This window comes from Mobula birostris, chromosome 4, assembly GCF_030028105.1.
Source record: "Mobula birostris isolate sMobBir1 chromosome 4, sMobBir1.hap1, whole genome shotgun sequence".
Taxonomy (NCBI): Eukaryota; Metazoa; Chordata; class Chondrichthyes; order Myliobatiformes; family Myliobatidae; genus Mobula; species Mobula birostris.
In genome coordinates, this window is record NC_092373.1 from 155,377,441 (window position 1) to 155,398,012 (window position 20,572).

General features: G+C 39.4%; 1 protein-coding gene across 1 annotated transcript in view; it reads left to right on the top strand.

The window, feature by feature from the left end:
- LOC140196678 (janus kinase and microtubule-interacting protein 1-like) overlaps positions 1 to 20,572 on the top strand; it is a 377,821-nt gene that overhangs the window by 301,198 nt on the left and 56,051 nt on the right. The window contains exons 13-17 of the mRNA XM_072256285.1: positions 2,415 to 2,477; positions 5,216 to 5,314; positions 6,821 to 6,919; positions 7,747 to 7,800; positions 9,200 to 9,265. Of these exons, the coding sequence (XP_072112386.1) occupies positions 2,415 to 2,477; positions 5,216 to 5,314; positions 6,821 to 6,919; positions 7,747 to 7,800; positions 9,200 to 9,265 (381 nt within the window). The remainder of the gene's footprint in view (positions 1 to 2,414; positions 2,478 to 5,215; positions 5,315 to 6,820; positions 6,920 to 7,746; positions 7,801 to 9,199; positions 9,266 to 20,572) is intronic.

Sequence of the window (20,572 nt, forward strand, 5' to 3'; positions counted from 1 at the left end):
CCATCTGTTCCTCAGTACTCTTAAAGGTCTTGCCATTCAATATATATGTGCTAGATTTATTGGTTCTCCCAAAAGAGAAATGATTGTTTCTGCTTTGAGGGGCAATATAAGTGTGCATGTTACAATGGCCAAGTTTTACAATGCAAGAGTGCCTGTTGTCCCACGGTAGCTTAGAAGTTAGCGCAACGCTATTACAGCTTGGAGTGTCGGAGTTCGGAGTTAAATTCTGGCGCTGTCTCCAAGGAGTTTGCATTTTCTCTCCATGACTGCATGGGTATCCTCCAGGTGCTCTGGTTTCCTCCCACAGTCCAAAGACGTACCAGTTGGTAGGTTAATTGGTCATTGTAATTTGTCCTGTGATTAGATTAGCATTAAATAGGTGGGTTGCTGGGCAGCATGGAGTGTTGGGCCGGAAGGCCCTGTTCTATGCTGTATCTCTAAATAAAATAAATTTAATAATTAAATAAAATAAAATAAGAACCTTTTGTGCATTAACACCTTTCAAAATGCTCTACAGGAGCAGCAGCAAATTAAATTTGATGATCATATAAGAAGTACATCATTGTTTAGGAATGTTATGCAGTCGTAACAATGAAGGGTAATTGACCTCTAAAATTTGTGCCCAAAACAGGATGTAAAATCCTTCTACTCCTTCGGCCCATGGTCAATACACATCTAGTGACAGAAATAGAATAAACTTTTTAATGTATATAGGTTTCATACATCTGTTTAATTAATACACTGGGACTTTGCATTAGCTCTCATGTGAGAATGTGGAGGTGCCACCAGTATGAATTATGTGAATTTCTGTCAAAACCATGGGTAATGAGTGACCATTCCTAGTCACTTGGTGTTCAGTAACGGCAGTTGCCTCCATAGCAGGTTACCAGTGTGGAATGAACAACAAATAGAATGTAGCGATCCAATACAAGATGTGAAGTGGTTTTGTCTATCCCTTATTTTCTGGGGTCTATTGCCTAAATCATTGAAAACATATCAAGCAACTTTAAAATAATCATTATTTATTAAGTTGCGTTTTGAAATTCTTACATTTTTCTAACGTAATTGAACCAGTTCTAGTTTTCTTATTCTGTAATAATGCAATATTTTGGTTTGCCTTGTAATTTTATTTTGAGTATGTGTTAAATTATTTTAGTTTATGTGCTGTGTTTCTCTACCTCTACCTTCCTCACCACCCACATACTTCCAAAATTCTCCCTCTGTTTATTTGGATGTGTAAGTAGAACTCTTTATTGAAACCTTAAAAAGAATCAATACATAGAAAGAATACCTTCACTGATTAAAGTGCCCCTCTGTTCTTTTCTTCGATAAATTAATATCGGTTTTAGTTTTAGTGACTGCAGACCCTGGATAGCTTCACTTGTTGTATTTTATAATGCTTTGCTCTTCTTTTTACCCTCATCTGTCCAGGCTTATTCAGCTCAAACAAAATACAAAAAGAAATTTTAACCTGCATAAACACACATAAAAGTTGCTGGTGAACGCAGCAGGCTAGGCTGCATCTATAGGAAGAGGTACAGTCGATGTTTCGGGCCGAGACCCTTCGTCAGGGCTAACTGAAAGAAGAGATAGTAAGAGATCTAGTAATCTCTTAGTGATCTCTTACTAGCTCTTCTTTCAATTAGTCCTGACAAAGGGTCTCGGCCCGAAACGTGGACTGTACATCTTCCTATAGATGCTGCCCGGCCTGCTGCATTCACCAGCAACTTTTATGTGTGTTGCTTGAAATTCCAGCATCTGCAGATTTCCTCGTGTTTGCATTAACCTGCATAAAACCAACTTTCAAATATGGAGTTTGCATGTCATGGTTAAAAAATAAATTTCTTTTGATTGCAATGCCCGGTTAGATCAACAAAGAGACTGCATTTGGGATATAGCTTTGAAAAAAAGGTTTTCTCTCATTCATTCCAACCTTCTGTAAAGAAGTTGTGCTGTGTAATATTAACATGCACTGTTCTTTCAGGAAATTGCATTAGCTGCTGCCATACTTATGTCATAGCTCAAGAAATAGAAATAATGTCTTTGGTCACAAATACAAATGTATATATATTGTCATACTATAGCATATTATGTGCACAGTTTCATTAACTACAATAAATTCGACAGGGCAAGAGGTAACAATAACATGATAATTCTTTTGTGCAGAAAACAGTCAAATATGCATTTCTCTCAAAGAATTGTTTAGATTTTGCACGTTAATATCGTGCGGTTCAATTTAAACCTGTTTGTATTTCAGGGAACTTTTTTACAAAATAAAATGAGCATAGATTTTTCAAATGTTTCTTTGTTTGCACCCACAGTTAGATACAGCTCATCTTTTAAGATTTTGATTTGTTGTACTTTAATTTTTTAATGCATTTTTTGCTTGTTTCTTGCTATTCTGTATATTTTAGGATTCAAAATGGGTGGAAGATAAACAGTTACTTTTTAGAAACAACCAGGAACTGGTTGAGAAGGTAAGTAATATAATACTAATAGTATTTTCACACATTTCATTAATTCTACACTTTTCACTCCAGCCCTTGCATAATCTCTTGTGCAGACAATTAGTATAATTGTGACTGACAGAATTAGTGAATGGAAATGGCGTGAAAGCCATTGAGAATCATGATTGATTGAAATAAAATAGCTTGTCAATAGCAAACAGTTGCTTATAAGAGCCATTTTAGTGTTTTTCTCATGGAGATCTCACTTCTTGATGGTTTGCAATTGTCACTGGTTCTCCGCAGATTACAATGACTGACTAATGTACATATGAGCGAGTGTGGGATGAATTTGCTGCCTACTGTGTGGTTGCAGGCATCTTCTGCCAGGATTGCTTGGGTGGTATGGGTTGATGGGCTTACTCTGCCTGTATTGCTAAATAAATAAAAAATAATTAAATTTAGGTAACCTCTAACTGTCATATGGGGGCGCTGGTGGTGGACCCAAATGCAAGACACAGACACTGAAGTACTAGGAACAGGACTAGGTGTGTCAAGAAAGCAAGGGAGGTGAGGAAGAAACGACGCTGGACAAGACACAGGCCCTGGACGAGACTAGGATACAGGGCCTGGGCTAGGACTAGACTAGGAAAATGGGACCTGGACGAGGAACAGGGAACTTGGAACCTGGACATGGACTCTGAGCTAAGAATTGGACAGGGACCCGGAACATGGGTCTTGACTCGGACTTGGACTCCGGATCTAGGCGAGGACAAGACATGGCAAGGCATCAGGCAGAGGTTGCAGGCAAGGGGGAAGGGGGAAGGGGACAGTCCAGCAACTAAAGCTGAACCCAGGAGCTACTTATGTAGCCAGCCCAAAATCAGAATCATGTGCCTCAATTAAGGCACACAACAGGACAAAGGAAAACCTGAAAACCTGGAATTTGGATTGATGGACCGGGCCGTGAACCGGAATGCAGACTTCACGGACTGGACCATGACACTATCCTGATGGCATGAACATTGAATTCTCCAACCTATGATAATTTCTCCTTTCCTCCCCCCACCTTCCCCTCGTCATTTTCTCTCTTTAGCCATTCCCATTCTGATTAACATCTCACTCCTTCTCTTCTCCTCCCCCATCCTCATGACTTGCCCATCACCTGTATCTAGTTCTCTTCCTCTTTCCCTTTATTCCTTGCTCCATCATCCCCTCCTATTATATTCCTCATTCTACAGGCCTTCTTCCACCTACTATCTCCCAGTTTCTTACATAATCCCCAACTTCCCCCGCACCTGGTTTCACCCATCACCTACCAGTTTGCATTCCCCTCCCCTTCTTATCCTAGCTTCTGCCCCATTTCTTACTAGCCCTGTTGAAGAGTCTTGGCCCGAAGTGTCAACTGTTTATTTCCCTCCATCTGTGCTGTGTGACCTGCTGATTTGCTCCAGTATTTTGTGTGTGTTATTCAACACTTTAAGTATCTGAAGTCTCTTTACGTGTTTGTGAATATCATTTTGTGCTTTTTTGTGCATTCAATTTTCAGGATATACCCAAGATGATCAACATTTCTTGTTCTTAAGAGGGTAAAGGTTCTTATTCCAAATCAATTAGCAGTTAGGAAGCGATTGAATAACTTACCAAACCATTCTAGAGTCAATTATATTCCTGAGGGGCCAGAGTCACATAATGACCATGCCTGGCAGAACACAACAAATTTTTCCCTTGAAAAACATTAGTGGAACACATGAATTTTTATGACTGTCTTCATGGTTACCATTACTAAAGCATATTTTCTTTAACATTACAAATTATTTAACTGGTTGAATTTAAAATCTAAGGCTGCTGTGGTCAATTAATTGATAGTTCAGTTTCCGTATTCTGATTGATGTGACATCTATCCCCAAAATCTTCTACAGTGCCGTAGATCTATTTTCCCCAGCTGTCATTACAGGCTGTGTGAAGGCATTGAATTTGAGTCTTTTATATGTTATCTTCTGACCATCAGGCAGGCTTATGGGACTCTTTTGAAACATATGTTGTTGAAAACCTGCTTGTGTTCTTTTTCACGTTAATAACAACTGAACTTAAATGTAATATTTTTTTCAATTTATGGTGAATGAATGAAATACCATTTCATGTCGTAGGATTTTTAAAAATTATTTCTCTTGAATGATCCTTGAGAGATTTTCCAACCAAGAATAATTGGATAGCGATGTGATATATCAGCATATAGACATACATACACTGGAGGCCATAGGTTCAAAGTCAGAGATGAAAGCTTTAAAATGAGCCTTATTTTTGTGACCCAAAATGGGCTCCAAGTACCTATTGTGAATCTTATTTTATTGGTGCACACTGATCAGTGTCTTGGTAAGTTTTAGGGAAATCATACTGAATTTTCTTTTAAAGTTGTATAAATTGCTGTTGTCACTTCAAAGGCTCCAACAAATTTTCCAAATTGTGAATGATTTTCCCTCTAACAGAATATCTTTTGAATTGCATCAAAGATCATAGAAATTCAATTATATCAGATTTTATTAAAGTTCTGGGTTATCATTGAACTAAATTTTCCAGCTTTATAAGAGCTGCATAATCAGGCTGGAGATTCATCCCTCAAAATCCTGGAGACTATTGACATTACTGTGATTATGTGCAGGGGAATCCTCTTACAGTTTCATAGTATCACATTTGGTGATGAAAGAATTGATGTAACCTGCATTAGATAGGTTCCAAATTATTTATATGTGCTTCTAATTTTCTTTCAGATTCATAAATTGGAACTTGAAGAACTCAGACTGCAGAATGAGGTGCAAGATGCAAAGGACCAGAATGAGTTGCTGGAGTTCAGAATCTTGGAGCTTGAAGTAAGGCATTCCATTGGTAAAGTGTCAAATGGAGCGGAAGTGTGTGAACCGAAAAGGAGAACCTTTGTGCTTTGATGCATTGTGCGGCCACTGGTCCCACAGCGTTAATGAACACTGCCTTTTATTGATGCACAGTGTTTAATTTTGGAAGAGATGAAAAGCTGTTTTACTGCCTGGAGTTTTGATGCCAGAGGAAGTCTTTGAATATATTACAAGATTTTAACAGACAATTAAGATGTATAAGTAGATTATAATTTATATAAATAGATATAGATTTTTTTAGAGATTTAATAAAACTATTTTGTTTTTGCTACCACTTGCATTCATCATTTGTGTTTCATAACCTTACATTGCTTGTCATCTTATTCACATACTTTGAATCTGCTTTTGTTATGCATATTATATTTATAACACACTCATTTCACTTCGGGTTTTTATTTTACTTTGAAGAATCTGGTAGAAAACCAGGAGCTTCCTCTCATGGCCACATTGATCTACACATGATTGGAATGTATTCCATATACCTTCCAATGCTGGAGCTGCAAAGAGGCTGGGAAAGTATAATACAGCAATATAACCCATGAGTTTGGTGCAACTGCTTTAAAAATAACTGTGATGCTGAGAAAGAATGCTGCTGGCTTGTCAAAAGAAAAGAATATTTGATTCAACAACAAAAGTGTATCACGCTTTGTGACCCATATTTGGATTTCATGATCCGTTTGCACCAGAAGTTACTTTGCAGTATATCCATCACATTGTTTGATATCATCACTTCTCTGAATACATTGTTTGATTATTGATTTGTACTAATGTTGTTGCTCTGTACAATAAAATGAACATTCATTCTGACACAAACCATGTAGTTCAAAGCTATACAGGATCACTAACCTGAAAGATTTGTTTTATTTTTTGTTGCATAAGCTTATACGATCTATTATTTGGCAATCATTTTGGGAACCGTGCTGCTTTTCCAAGATTCTACCGAAATCCACTTAGTTCCAAAATCCTTGTTTTTCCATCTGGTTCATTTCAGTAGCATCATTCTTCCATAAGAAAGTTGCAAAGTAAGTATTGAAAATAGAAATGAGATAATAGATAGCATCAAGTATTAAGAAAATTACTGAAGCTGATGTTTCCAGTTATTGTTAAATCCTCAAACTACATATTCCAAATAATCTTGTTGAAAACTATGATTTTCTGTATTAAAAAGACTTATAATTATGTGAGTTAGCTTTCTGTCATCCTAGTGTGTTTAAAGCTGTGTTCTATCCTTTTAAATATCTACTGTTGTGTAAAGTAGTCTATTTTTCAGGGGAACTGACCAGACCTTTTTTAATATTAATATTATACAATGTAATATTTCATTTGAATTTGAAGGAGTGAAATTCATTTCACAGCTGTTGGTACGTTTCAGTGTTTCTTTTAGCGTTCTAGTTCTTTTGCATGGCTTTCTTTCATCTCTATTTCTGTAATGTCAAACTGATCAGATGTATTTCTCCTTTGTAGGAGCGGGAGCGAAGGTCACCAGCTTACAACTTGCACATATCAGCTTTTTCCGAGAGTGGAAGTGCCCTTCAGCTTTATTGTCAGCAAGAAGGCATTAAGGTGAGCTCAATAGTTGTTAGGGTCTAATATTGTGTATGGTCTGGAGACATTAACCTTGACTGCCCCATGCAGTTTGATGTATGGAGACTTATACATTTTAACCATTTGCTAAGTATGGCAAGAAAAGCTGCTTTTTGTATTATGCAAGCTTTCGAGATATTCAAAGACAGTTGTATATCCTGATCCTCTTAGAACTCAACTCAAATTCAGATGGATTGGTTAGAACTTGTGTCCTGTTAATGCATAGATATTTGACCGTGAACTATCAAGTGATCCTATATTAATCCAACGAGTCTTCACAAATGGATGTAAAAGTTCCTTCACCACTTCCACTAAGCCGACATGAGTGTTTATAACCAGTTGGTACCATATTTTGGAGAAATGATACTAGACCCCTGCCCTCTAGCTGTTTGAGTACACTGAGAAGATCCCCAGGTCATCCAGGGAAATCTTCTCTTGTGTCCTTAAGATTCTTTAGAAGAATAGAGAAATAACCGGCACTACTTCCAATTTTTTTTAAAAGCCAGAGGCTAAAAATTTCTGTGAGATGTTTCAATCCCTGCGGGATTAAGCTTTATATGGAGTGACAGCATGACATGATACAATATGAATGACTCACAGTGTGATGTTCCCAATAAAAAGGTCTCTCACAGTTAGACCAAAAAAGGCATAAATCAAAGAAAAAACAATTAACATTAAATTTTCTGTAGCACCATAAACATTACCATTACATTACCCTTAGTTTTAATTAACTGATCAGTCCTTTTCATATTCCAGTCATTGCAAAGATCAAATTCTTTATTAATAATGTGAATCCTTTCTTTCAGGATGTAGTAATTCCTGACCTAATGAAGAAACTTGATATCCTAGGAGATAATGGGGTAAGTCTATTTCAAACAATTGAGCTCTGCCTGAAGCTTTTACATCATTCTTACTTCTGAGCATCGCAAATTGTTTGTGTTTCCATGTCATCTGCGATCTCTTTGTCGTTTAATTGGAGTTAAAGCAGGGTAAACCTTATTGCAATACTGTCATCTTAAATGCTCTTAAATAACTAAGTAAATGATTACATCTGAGGTGAAGCACTGTTTAATTTTACGGCATTGAGGGTTTCTCAGGTCAAGTGCCATACATCAGGAATGGGACAGAAATCTTTTTACTTTACCCAGTACATCTCCTGCCCAACTTACAAATGATGATTTGTATACAGCTCATTCATAGGAACAAGCATTTGGAAGGCTGGCAGTTTGAATTAGCTAGTAGTTGTGGGGCTGCAGGCGTCTTCTGCCATGTGATAACTTGGTTTCTGCTGCATTTCTTATTGCAGACTGTCCATTCTATGACAGTCCGCAAGAAGAAACTGTGATCTTAACTTAGGGAGGACCTGCAATGTTGCTTTCCTATATATTTCGCTCTAGCTGTAGCCATCAAACCCTTAGCCCAGGTCACTGTGTTATTTTTGGACAGTCTTGACAGCCATTGGAAATTGTATTTTCTGATACTTTTTTTTAAAGTTTTAAAGAATTTTCTAAACACTCTCAGTTTGGTATAAAAGATTAAATGGTATCTTTACCAAGAAGGATCTTGAATCACTTTGATCTGAAATTTGTTCCTCAAACAATATCATACAGCATACATTTTCTGGAGGTAATCTTATTGCTATTTCTGTGACCTGCACAAGGTATTTAATATTTATTGTATTTAATATTTCTTGAGATACAGTACAGAATAGGCCTTTCTGGCCACGCTGCCCAGCAATCCCTGATTTAATGCAGGCCTAATCATGGGACTATTTACAATGACCGATTAACCTACTAACCAGTACATCTTTGGACTGAGGAAGGAAACTGGAGCACCTGGAGGAAGCGCACGCGGTCATGGGGGAGATGTACAAACTCCTCACAGGCAGCGGCGAGAATCGAACCCGGATTGCCTGTACAATGTTGTGCTAATCACTAAGTTGCTTGAGACATTTCCTAGACAATAAAAATGACTTTTCTTTTGTGCAGTTTATTGGACATATACCCCTTCAGGATGTCCTAATTTATTTTCAACTGGACTTAAAAACTGAAAGGACATACTTCGACATGTTATATGTATAATATGCATTTTTGCTCAGTTTATGTTGAATTAAATTTGAGATGATAAAAATGAGGAGCATCTAACTGAATGTTCATTTTGCTTGATCTTCTTGCCAAGTCACAAAGGCTGTGTCTTTAGAACCTGAGTGATGCTCTTGTAAACTCAGTTTCAATCTTTTGTTGATCTTTTATATTTCAGAACCTGAGAAACGAAGAACAGGTTGCAGTAATTCAAGCTCGTACTGTGCTTTCACTCTGTGAGAAGGTACACATTCAATTCGTGATTGTTTAGGGAAGCAAGAGGTGCTTTTATCTCTTGGCACTGTTCAGCTTCGATTAATCTTTGTCCTAAAATAAAGGTTGACGATCCTTTATATCCATCATCAATCTCAGCAGAATACTACTTTGGAGGGATTTTGAAAGGTATAATTGGTGATAATGAATAATGATGTAATTTTGTTTCCTTGTTTCCCACTGAGCAGACTACTGAGCCCTCAGCATCTTTAAATTATTTAAATAGATGAATATTCTTGAGAACTATTCCTGTGTTGACACCGTGGGTAATTGGGTTGAAGGCTAAGGATTCGATTTCCAAGATCAACCCTTGACATTAGGTGCACGTACAATTACCACCTGTGACCTGCAAGACCCGAGTTCAAGTTTGTATACACTTGTGCAAGCCCAGGTGATTTGGAGATCAACGTTAAGTTCTGGGCGCACATTAATTTTTGTGTCAGGGTTAAGTGAAATTTTTTGTTATGCAAGTATATAGCAGTTTGCACAAATTAAGAGTCTGCACAGCCCTCAGCCTCTGTCGACACGACACGATAGAGGCTGAGGGCTGTACAGACTCTTAATTTGTGTAAACTACTGTATACGACAAATTGCTGATGAGTATACCCCTGTTAACTCACATTGAGTCCAAACGTCAGCTGCTTGGCTTCAGTGTTCAAGCACCTTTTTATGTTTTTGAACTCATGGATTAACCTGCTGCATGGGTTGTAATTGACTATTGGGTCATGGATTGATGCTGGGAGCCAAGGACATTGGTCACCAACAAAACAACCATTATTTTTATCATTTCACTACAAAACTGGATCAGCTCTGATCAGAGAGAGACCATGCTGGAATAAATATGCATGATCCAATTTGATGTGTTGTATGTTGAGTATTATTTTATGGACTATTTTCTATCTATTATGTGACTGTTCATCCATCTCAGCATAACTTCTAGTACTAGGTTTGAGAAAAATTCCTGCTGTATGACCACTGATTTCTACTCAACATCAAGGAATTGATTTAATCAGAAAGGTTTTGACAATGGCCCATTTGTATCACTTTAATCCTTAAGCTTGTATTTTCATGATTTGTCCCTTTTCCTGCTTCAGCAGCTTTTAATGCAGTAAAATATCCCAAGTCACTAACTAGAGCATCATTGAACAAAATTTGACACTAAACCACGTAAAGAAATATTAGTAAACGACCAAATATTCAATAAAAGAGCTGGATATGAAGGAATACCTTACAGAAGAGAGAAATGGAAATGTAGAGAGAGAGTTTTGGAGTCAGTTGTGGAGATTAAAGTACAATTACAGTGGTGGAATGATCAGAAGTGATAAATCGAGGTAACATAAGGACCAGTGAGGGTGGTGGGTTGTCTAGCTGGAGGAGGTTGTGGAAATGAAGAAGGATGTGAAAATTAGAATCAGTGCCATCCACACCGTCCACTATAAGTTTGACTACCTGGTGGTCAAACATCTTAATTCTGATTTACGTTCCGACGTGTTGATCCATGGCCACCCTCAGGGGGGAGAAGCAGCATCTTATATTCCATCTGGGTACTCTCCAACTGGATGGCATGAATATCAATTTCTCCTTCCAGTGAACAAACATACCCAGCCCCATTCCTCTGTTCCCCACACTGACCGTTCACTTCTTCCCACTTGCCCTATTACTTTCCCCTGGGTCCACTCCTCATCTACTCCACTTCTCCTATTGTCCAATATCCTCTCCTATCAGATTCTTTCTTCTCTGGTCCTTGACTTTTCCCGCCCACCTGGCTTCATCTATCACCTTCCAGTTAGCCTTTTCGCCCCTCCCCCCCCCACCCACCTCTTTATTCTGGCATCTTCCTTCTCCGGTCTGATGAAGGACCTTGGCTGGAAATGTAGACTGTTTTCCTCTTTTCCGCAGATGCTACCTGACCTGCTGAGTTCCTCCAGAATTTTGTGTGTGTTGCACTAGAATCAGTATTTAACTTGCTGGAGGGGAGATTGGTGAATGGAAAATGGTATGACTTAATTTCCCAGAATATAGATTCAGCACATTTTTATCGTAACTGTGGAGGCTGGGCTGGGAAGCTGAGGAAGTCCAATCTGGAAATGTAATAAAGGCATGGTTGGGAGTTTCAGCAGCAGATTTATTGAGACAAAAGCATTCATATTGGGAGTCTTAGTGATTCAGAGGACTATATGGTCAATGATTCAACCTGGTCAATAGGACACAAAGGTTGTAAACTGCCTCATTTAGCCTGGATAGATACTAAAGCCTTGTGGACCTCCTAGCTACGTTGACTTTTGAATGAATACTTAACTTCTATTTGATTGATGTCAGCAAATTCATTTAAGCAGTTGGATGAAGTACACTAATTAAAACAAAGCCAAATATTCGGTTTCTTTATGATATCCAGTTTGTTAAACCTTTCCATTGCCTGGCTGGACAGCTTTACCATCAGACTGATCAGTTTTCTTATTGGTCTATGTGGCATAGTTTTTCTCCAAATATCGACATTATGCAGAGGTCAGATTCCAATCTTCAAGCAAAGAGTATCGATGACACACTGTTTGTTGCTAATCTGTTACAGAATGAAGTTCCATGCCATGAACCTCTCTTGGGTCAAATGCCGGAAACTTCTAGCATTGACATTATACCTCCGATCATCAAAAGTGTACAAGATGCAGTCATAGTTGCCAAGACTACATTAGAAGACATGGTAGTAACGATTTTGTAGAGCTGCTGACACAGTGCTCCAGCAATCCAGGATCAATGCTGACTTTTGGTGTTGTCTGTGTGGAGTTTGCATGTTCTCCCTGAGACCATATGGGTTTCACTCAGGTGCTCCAGTTTCCTCTCCACATCCTAAAGATGTGGCTTAATATGTTAATCTGGGCAGAGTAAAACTGGATTATTGTAAATGGATGCTTGATAGTCAGCATAGACTTGTTGGCCTAAAGACCTATCTTCCATACTGCATGACTCGATAACTAAGGGGATTTTTCTCCAATGGTCTGGTTAGAGGTTTGGCACTTATTAAACATTGCTAGGAGCTCTTAAATCCAACAATATTTGCATATATTTTTCTGTTCATGATTATGTTACCTTGCAAAGCCACTTGTTGTGGAAGATTTTTTATCTTGATTATGACAGAAATTCTTAGTAGCAAGATTTGATATTCAGTAGAATTCAAGTTGTTGTTCTCTTCACCATTTTCTGTGTTAGTAGTCTTCCCAGGTCTCTCAGCGATTTACTGTGATTCCTACTCCCTGCAAAAACTGCAAAGAATAGTGGTGTAGATGCAAACTGCAAAGTGCATGCCAACATTTGGATGCATAAAGTTGTGATTTAACTATGAGCAAACTGTAATGCAATTCTCAATTACACACAAACAGAAAATTACCCCGTGCATTACTTTGGAAAATAAAATAATTTTGAAGGGGCAGGTCTTCTGTTGCCCCCAAAATAACAGCGCCCCTGCATCTGTACCTCACACCTTCCACCATTAATCCCTCATTGAATTCCACCATTTCAGCAATCCAGGGCGGGTGAGTTGTATGTGTTATCACAGAGTTGTATGTGTCATCATCGATACCTACAGATGCTTTGACAACTGGTGTGTCTCCACATTCAACCTCCTCCTCACCAATTCCACAGCCACCCAGCCATCAATGGTTAGGTTAATTGAATGTGAAAGTTTTTGATAGTAACAAATATTTAATTACATTCAAGGGTACGTAAAGTATTAAAATATTATTTTCCACTAGACTAGAATGCATGCACATGTTGAAAGTTAAGTCATTCAAAGTAACAACTAAATAACAAGAAAATAATAACAACTTTCTGCCTGGAGAAAATGCCTCCCACTCATTTGCACTGCATTTGATCAAGCTTATGTCAGGTTTAAGCTAGCCCAAAAGCTGGGAAACCAGTGGAGTGACACACTGCCAAATTGGTTTCAGTGCAAAGTTCATTGGTGCAATATAGGGGCAGCTGCTGCCGGCCTAGGTCAACACTGGTCCGTGGAGTCTGGGGCTGCTCATGGATTACCCGGGTAAGTGCTACAGTTATCAGAGGCATTGGGGCAGAAAACATCCAAATATTGCAAGAACATATTAAAGATCAGTGACTTTCATCAAGGTAGTACAACTCAAGGGTTAACACTGAAACATGGATTTTCAGCAAGATTTTCTAATCAACAACAAAGCGATTGTGGTTTCAGCTGACCATGAAGGAAGATGAAAAAGTGGAGATCTAGCCATTTCTGTAATATGGACTTATCGGTTTTCTAAATAAGATGCTGCCTGGTATCTGTTTAGTAAGGTCCTGGATATAGAGTAGCGGTGATGTCACCAGCTGACTGAGTCATTCATGTCAAAGAATCAACAAATCTGGAATGAAAATGCATAGCATATTAAAATATTATACATAGCTCTAAATAAAGAAGGCAATTCTGAGCAGAAAACTGCAGTAGAACCTCAGTAGAATAAAGAGCGAGGAACTGGTGTTTTAGCCCACCATGATTACACTAAGTCTCTGATAGAGCAATTCTCTAGTTACATCCACTGACCCTTTCTATGTTGCCTTACAAATTTCTCTTCACCATATATTTATCAAATTGCCATTTCAAGGCCAATATGGAACCTGCCTCCAGCACATCTGCAAGCAGTATGTCACAAATTCCATCCAGAAATGCTGTAAAAAGAAACTTTTTTTTAGATTATGAGAACACTCAGTCCTCTTTTATTGTCATTTGGAAATGCATTCATGCATTAAGAAATGATACAATGTTTCTCCGGAGTTATATCACAGAAAACAAGACAAACCAAAGACTAACACTGACAGAACCAAATAATTATAACATATAGTTACAGCAGTGCAAAGCAATACCATAATTTGATGAAGAACAAACCACAGGCACGGTTAAAAAAAAGTCTCAAAAGTCGCCGAGTCGATTGACTCCTGAGTCCCTGATAGCGGCGGCAAAAGGGAGAAACTCCCTGCCATAAACCTCCAGGCACCGGTCAACTTGCCAATGCCTTGGAAGCAGCCGACCACAGCCGACACTAAGTCCATCCAACCGAAAACTTCGAGCCTCCGACCAGCCCCTCCGATACAGCCTCCCGAGCGCCATCCTCTGCCGAGCGCCTTTGACCTCGCCCTGGCCGCTGAAACAAGCAAAGCCAAGGATGTCGGGGCCTTCTGCTCCGGAGATTCCAGTTTCCACACAGTAGCAACGGCAGCGAAGCGGGCATTTCAGAAGTTTTCTGGATGTTCCTCCGTACTCTCACGTCTGTCTCCATCAAATCAGAATTGTGCACGGTCCCCTACTTAACAGATAACAGATATTTATCACTGGAAAGATCGCGTGAGCTGCCGTCACACCGCCATCTTCTCCTCCTTTTCCCTCATCTCTTCAGCTTCGTCTTATATCTGTGGCCGCTCATCCTTGATCCTTCACCTGCCACTAGAGCAGTCATTGTTTTAAATACTTCCATTCAATTTCCAGTCGGCCTTTTCGTCAAGTAAAACAGGCCCAGTCTGTCTAATCTCTTGAAACTACAGTTCCTCATCCTCAGAACCATTCTTGCAAGCTTGTTCTGGATTCTCTCTAATATCTATACAGGTTTATCCTTCCTGTAATTTGGCAACCAACATTGAATACCAGTGTTTTGTAACAGTTCAGTATAGCTTCTCTGCTGTCATATGCTGCCTATATTGATAAACCAGAATTGTGTGTGTATTTGAAACTGTTTTCTTGACCTGCACTCCCGAATACTTTGTCCACTAATTTTGTCCCTTGCTATCCCTTTGCTCTTAATATATCTGTAGAAGCCCTTAGGATTCTCCTTCACCTTGTCTGCTAGAGAAACCGTGTGTCTTTTAGCCCTCCTGATTTCTTTCTTAAGTGTTCTCTTGCATTTCTAGTACTCCATAAGCACCTCATTTGTTCCTACCTACATATACCTGAAATGCACCTTCTTTTTCTTAACCAGGGCCTCAATTTCTCTTGAAAACCAAGGTTCCCTACACCTGTTATCTTTACCTTTTATTCTGACAGGTACATACAAGCTTTGTACTCTCAAAATTTCACTTTTGAAGGCTTCCCACTTACCAAGTACATCTTTTCCAGAAAAAGCCTGCCCCAATCCACACTTTCCAGATTCTTTCTGCTGCTATCAAAATTGGACATTCTCCAATTTAGAATTGAAGATGAGATCTATTCTTTTTCATAATTACCTTGAAACTAATGAGATTATGAACACTATATGCAAAGTGTTACCCTACACAAACTTCTGTCACCTGCCTTGTCTCATTCCCTAATAGGAGATCTAGTACTGCGCTCTTTCCATTTGTGACTTACAGTGCCTATAAAAAGTATTCAAACCTTTTGGAAGTTTTCATGTTTTATTGTTTTACAGCATTGAATCTCAGCGCAATTAATTTAGCTTTTTGACACTGATGAACAGAAAAAAATTCTTTCATATCAAAATGAAAATAGTTCTCTACAAAGTGATCTAAATTAATTATAAATATAAACCACAAAATAATTGATTGCATACGTATTTATCCCCTTTAGTATGACAAAAAGAATCATTACTGGTGCAGCCAATTGGTTTTAGAAGTCACATAATTAGTTAAATGGAGATTACCGTGTGCGATCAAGGTGTTTCAGTTGAGGATGATCCAACTGCTAGTCAAGTCAAGTTTATTGTCATTTCGACCATAAGCTGCTGGTACAGTACACAGTAAAAACAAAACAATGATACTCCAGGACTCTGGTACTACATGAAACAACACAAAACTACACTAGACTATGTGAGACAGCACAAGGCCACACTAGACTACGTAAAACAACATAAAAACTGCACTAGACTACAGACCTGCACAGGACTACATAAAGTGCACAAAAACAGTGCAGGGCAGTACAATAATTAATAAACAAGACAACAAGCATAGTAGAAGATGAATTACAATATAATGATATGATATAGATGTCAGTCTAGACTCTGAGTATTGAGGAGTCTGATGGCTTGGGGGGAAGAAACTGTTGCACAGTCTGGTTGTGAGAGCCCGAATGCTTCAGTATTCGGTGAGTCAGTATCCAGCAAAAACTACACCATGAAGGCAAAAGAACACTCCAAGCAACTCTGCAAAAAGGTATTGAAAAGCACAAGTTGGAAGATGAATGCAAGAAAATTTCCAAGCAACTGAATTATCACTTGGAGTACAGTTAAGCCAATCATCAAGAAGTGGGAAGAATATGGCACAGCTGTAGATTTGCCTAGAGCATGTTGTCCTCAAAAACTGAGTGAAGATGCAAGAAGGGGACTACTGAGGGAGACTACCAAGAGACCTATGACAACTCTGGAGGAGTTACAAACTTCAGTGGCTGAGATGGGAGAGACTGTGCACACAAAAACTGTTGCCCGGGTGCTTCAGCAGTCGAACCTTTATGGGAGAATGGCAGAGAGAAAGCCACTGTTAGAAAAAAACTCACATGAAATCTTGGCTAGAGCTTGCCAGAAGGCACTTGGGAGATTCTGAAGCCAGCTGGAAGAAGGTGAGCTTTTCAGCCATCAGGCTAAATGCTATGTTTGGTGTAAGCCAAACACCACACACTATCAAAAACACACCATCCCTACCGTGAAGCATGGTGGTGGCTGCATCATGCTGTGGGATTGCTTCACTGCAGCAGGCTTGTGAAAGCAGAGGATAAAATGAATGCAGCAAAATCTGGTGCCGTCTGCAAGAGAACCAACTTGGGAGAAGATTCATTTTCCAGCATGACAATAACAGGAATGGTTTAAAAACAACAAATTTAATGGCCTGGAGTGGCGAAGTCAGAGTCCCGTCCTCAATCCATTTGAGAATTTGTGGCTGGACTTGAAAAGAGCAGTCCACTCAAGATCCTCATGCAATCTTACAGAGCTTGAGCAGTTTTGTAAAGAAGAGTGGGGAACAATGGCAGTGCCTATACAGTGGCATGCAAAAGTTTGGACACCCCAGTCAAAATTTCTGTTACTGTGAATAGTTAAGTGAGTAGAAGATGAACTGATCTCCAAAAGTCATAAAGTTAAAGATGAAACATTCTTTTCAACATTTTAAGCAATTATGTTATTATTTTTGTATTATTTTTGTTTTGTACAATTTTAGAGTGGGAAAAAAGGAAAGAAGCACTATGCAAAAGTTTGGGCACCCCAAGAGATTTGAGCTCTCAGATATCTTTTACCGAGGTCTCAGACCTTAATTAGCTTGTTAGGGCTATGGCTTGTTCACAGTCATCATTAAGAAAGGCCAGGTGATGCAAATTTCAAAGCTTTATAAATACCCTGACTCCTCAAACCTTGTTCCAACGATCAGCAGCCATGGGCTCCTCTAAGCAGCTGGCTAGCACTCTGAAAATTAAAATAAGTGATGCCCACAAAGCAGGAGAAGGCTATAAGAAGATAGCAAAGCGTTTTCAGGTAGCCGTTTCCTCAGTTTGTAATGTAATTAAGAAATGACAGTTTACAGGAATGGTGGAGGTCAAGTTGAGGTCTGGATGACCAAGAAAACTTTCTAAGAGAACTGCTCGTAGAATTGCTAGAAAGGCAAATCAAAACCCCTGTTTGACTGCAAAAGACCTTCAGGAAGATTTAGCAGACTCTGGAGTGGTGGTGGACTGTTCTACTGTGCAGTGACACCTGCACAAATATGACCTTCATGGAAGAGTCATCAGAAGAAAACCGTTCCTGTGTCCTCACCACAAAATTCAGCATCAGAAGTTTGCAAAGGAACATCTAAACAAGCCTGATGCATTTTGGAAACAAGTCCTGTGGACTGATGAAGTTAAAATAGAACTTTTTGGCCGCAATGAGCAAAGGTATGTTTGGAGAAAAAAGGGTGCAGAATTTCATGAAAAGGACACCTCTTGAACTGTTAAGCATGGGGGTGGATCGATCCTGCTTTGGGCTTGTGTTGCAGCCAATGGCATGGGGAACATTTCACTGGTAGAGGGAAGAATGAATTCAATTAAATACCAGCAAATTCTGAAAGCAAAGATCACACCATCTGTAAAAAGCTGAAGATGAAAAGAGGATGGCTTCTACAACAGGGTAATGATCCTAAACACACCTCAAAATCCACAATGGACTACCTCAAGAGGCGCAAGCTGAAGGTTTTGCCATGGCCCTCACAGTCCCTCGACCTAAACATCATTGAAAATCTGTGGATAGACCTCAAAAGTGCAGTGCATGCAAGATGACCCAAGAACCTCACAGAACTAGAAGCCTTTAGCAAGGAAGAATGGGCGAAAATTCCCCAAACAAGAATTGAAAGACTCTTAGCTGGCTACAGAAAGCATTTACAAGCTGTGATACTTTACAAAGTGGGTGTTACTAATTATTGACCATGCAGGATGCCCAAACTTTTGCTTCCGCCCCTTTTCCTTTTTTGTTATTTTGAAACTGTAAAAGATGGAAATAAAAAAGTAATCTTGCTTAAAATATTAAAGAAATGTGTCATCTTTAACTTTATGCCTTTTGGAAATCAGGTCATCTTTTACTTGCTTTGACCGGGGTGCCCAAACCTTTGCATGCCACTGTATGTGCAAAGATGATAAAGACCTATCCACACAGACTCAAGACTATAATTGCAGCCGAAGGCACATTTACTAAATACTGTTTTGAAGAGGGGTAATACTCTTATACAATCAACTATTTTGTGTTGATTTTTGCAATAAATTTAGATCACTTTGTAGATACAGGTATCTATTTTCACTTTGACACAAAAGACTGTTTTCTGTTGATCAGTGTCAAAAATAGCCAAATTAAATGTGTTGTGATTCAATGTTGTAAAATAATAAAACATGAAATCTTCCAAGGGGCGAATACCTTTTATAGGCACTGTAGATGTTCTGCTTAAGAAAACATTCCTGAATATATTTGACAAACTCTTTTCCCATCTAGTCATTTTACACAATGGGTGTCCCAGTCAATATGTGGAAAGTTAAACTCACCTACTATCACAGTCTTATGTTTCTTATGCAATCTCTGTACATATTTGCTCCTTTAATTCTCATGGACTATTAAGTGATCTATAATATAACCCCATTAATGTGGCCATGCCTTACTTGTTCCTCAGTTGTACCCATTAAGCGTCACTAGACAAGCTCTCCAGTCTGTCCTGACTGAGCACTGCCATGACATTGTTCCTGACTCGTGATGTCATCCCCTCCCCTTTCATCCCTCTCACTCTTTCACTTGTAAAACAACAGAAGCCCAGAACACGGAGCTACCAGTCCTGCCTGTCCTGCAGCCAAGTGTCAATAATGGTTACAGTGTCATAATTCCACCTGCTGATCCATGTCCTAAGCTCATCCGCCTTTCGTACTGTCCTCGTTGCATTGAAATATGCCATGTTCAACCATTTGATTCCCATGTTTTTATGTAGGGTTAACAATGTAATTCACTGCAACTTCTTCATTCTCTGTTCTGGCACTCTGGTTCCCATCCCCCTGCAACTCTAGTTTAACCCCCGTGCAACACTGGCAAACCTTCCTGCTAGGATATTACCACCCCTCCTCCCCACCTCTGTTCAGGTGCAAACTGTCCCTTCTGTACAGATCCCACCTTCCCTGGAGGAGAGCCTAATGATACAAAACTCTGAGCCCTTCTTCCTGCACCATCTCCTTAGCCACGTGCTAAACAGTATGTTCTTTCTATGTTTAGGCTCATGAGCATGTGGCATAGATAGCAATCCTGAGATCACAACCCTGGAGGTCCTGTCCTTTAGCTTAGCACCTAACACCATGAACTCACTTTGCAAGGCCTCACCATCTCTCCTCCCCATGTCATTGGTACCGACGTGGACCATGACTCCTGGCTGCTCACCCTCCAACTTAGGTATCCTATGGACTCGATCCGAGATGTCCCTGACACTAGCACCTGGGAGACAACGTACAATCCAGAAATCTCGTTCTCATCCACAGAACCTCCCTTCTGTTCCCCTAACCAATGAATCCCCTCTTACTATAGCTCACTTCTTCTCCTTTCTTCCCTTCTGAGCCACAGAGTCAGTGCCAGAGATCTAACAGCTGTGGCTCTCCTCTGCTGAGTCATCACCCCTAACAATAGTCAGAACTGTTGAAGAGAACGGCCACAGGGATACACTGCACTGTTTGCTTGTCCCCTTTCACCCGCCTGACAGTCACCCAGTTACCTGTGTCCTGCACCTTACCGCCCTACATGTCCTGTCAATTAACCCCTTCTGAAAGATCGGGAGTTCATCCAGTTCCAGCTCCAGCTCCTTACCAAGA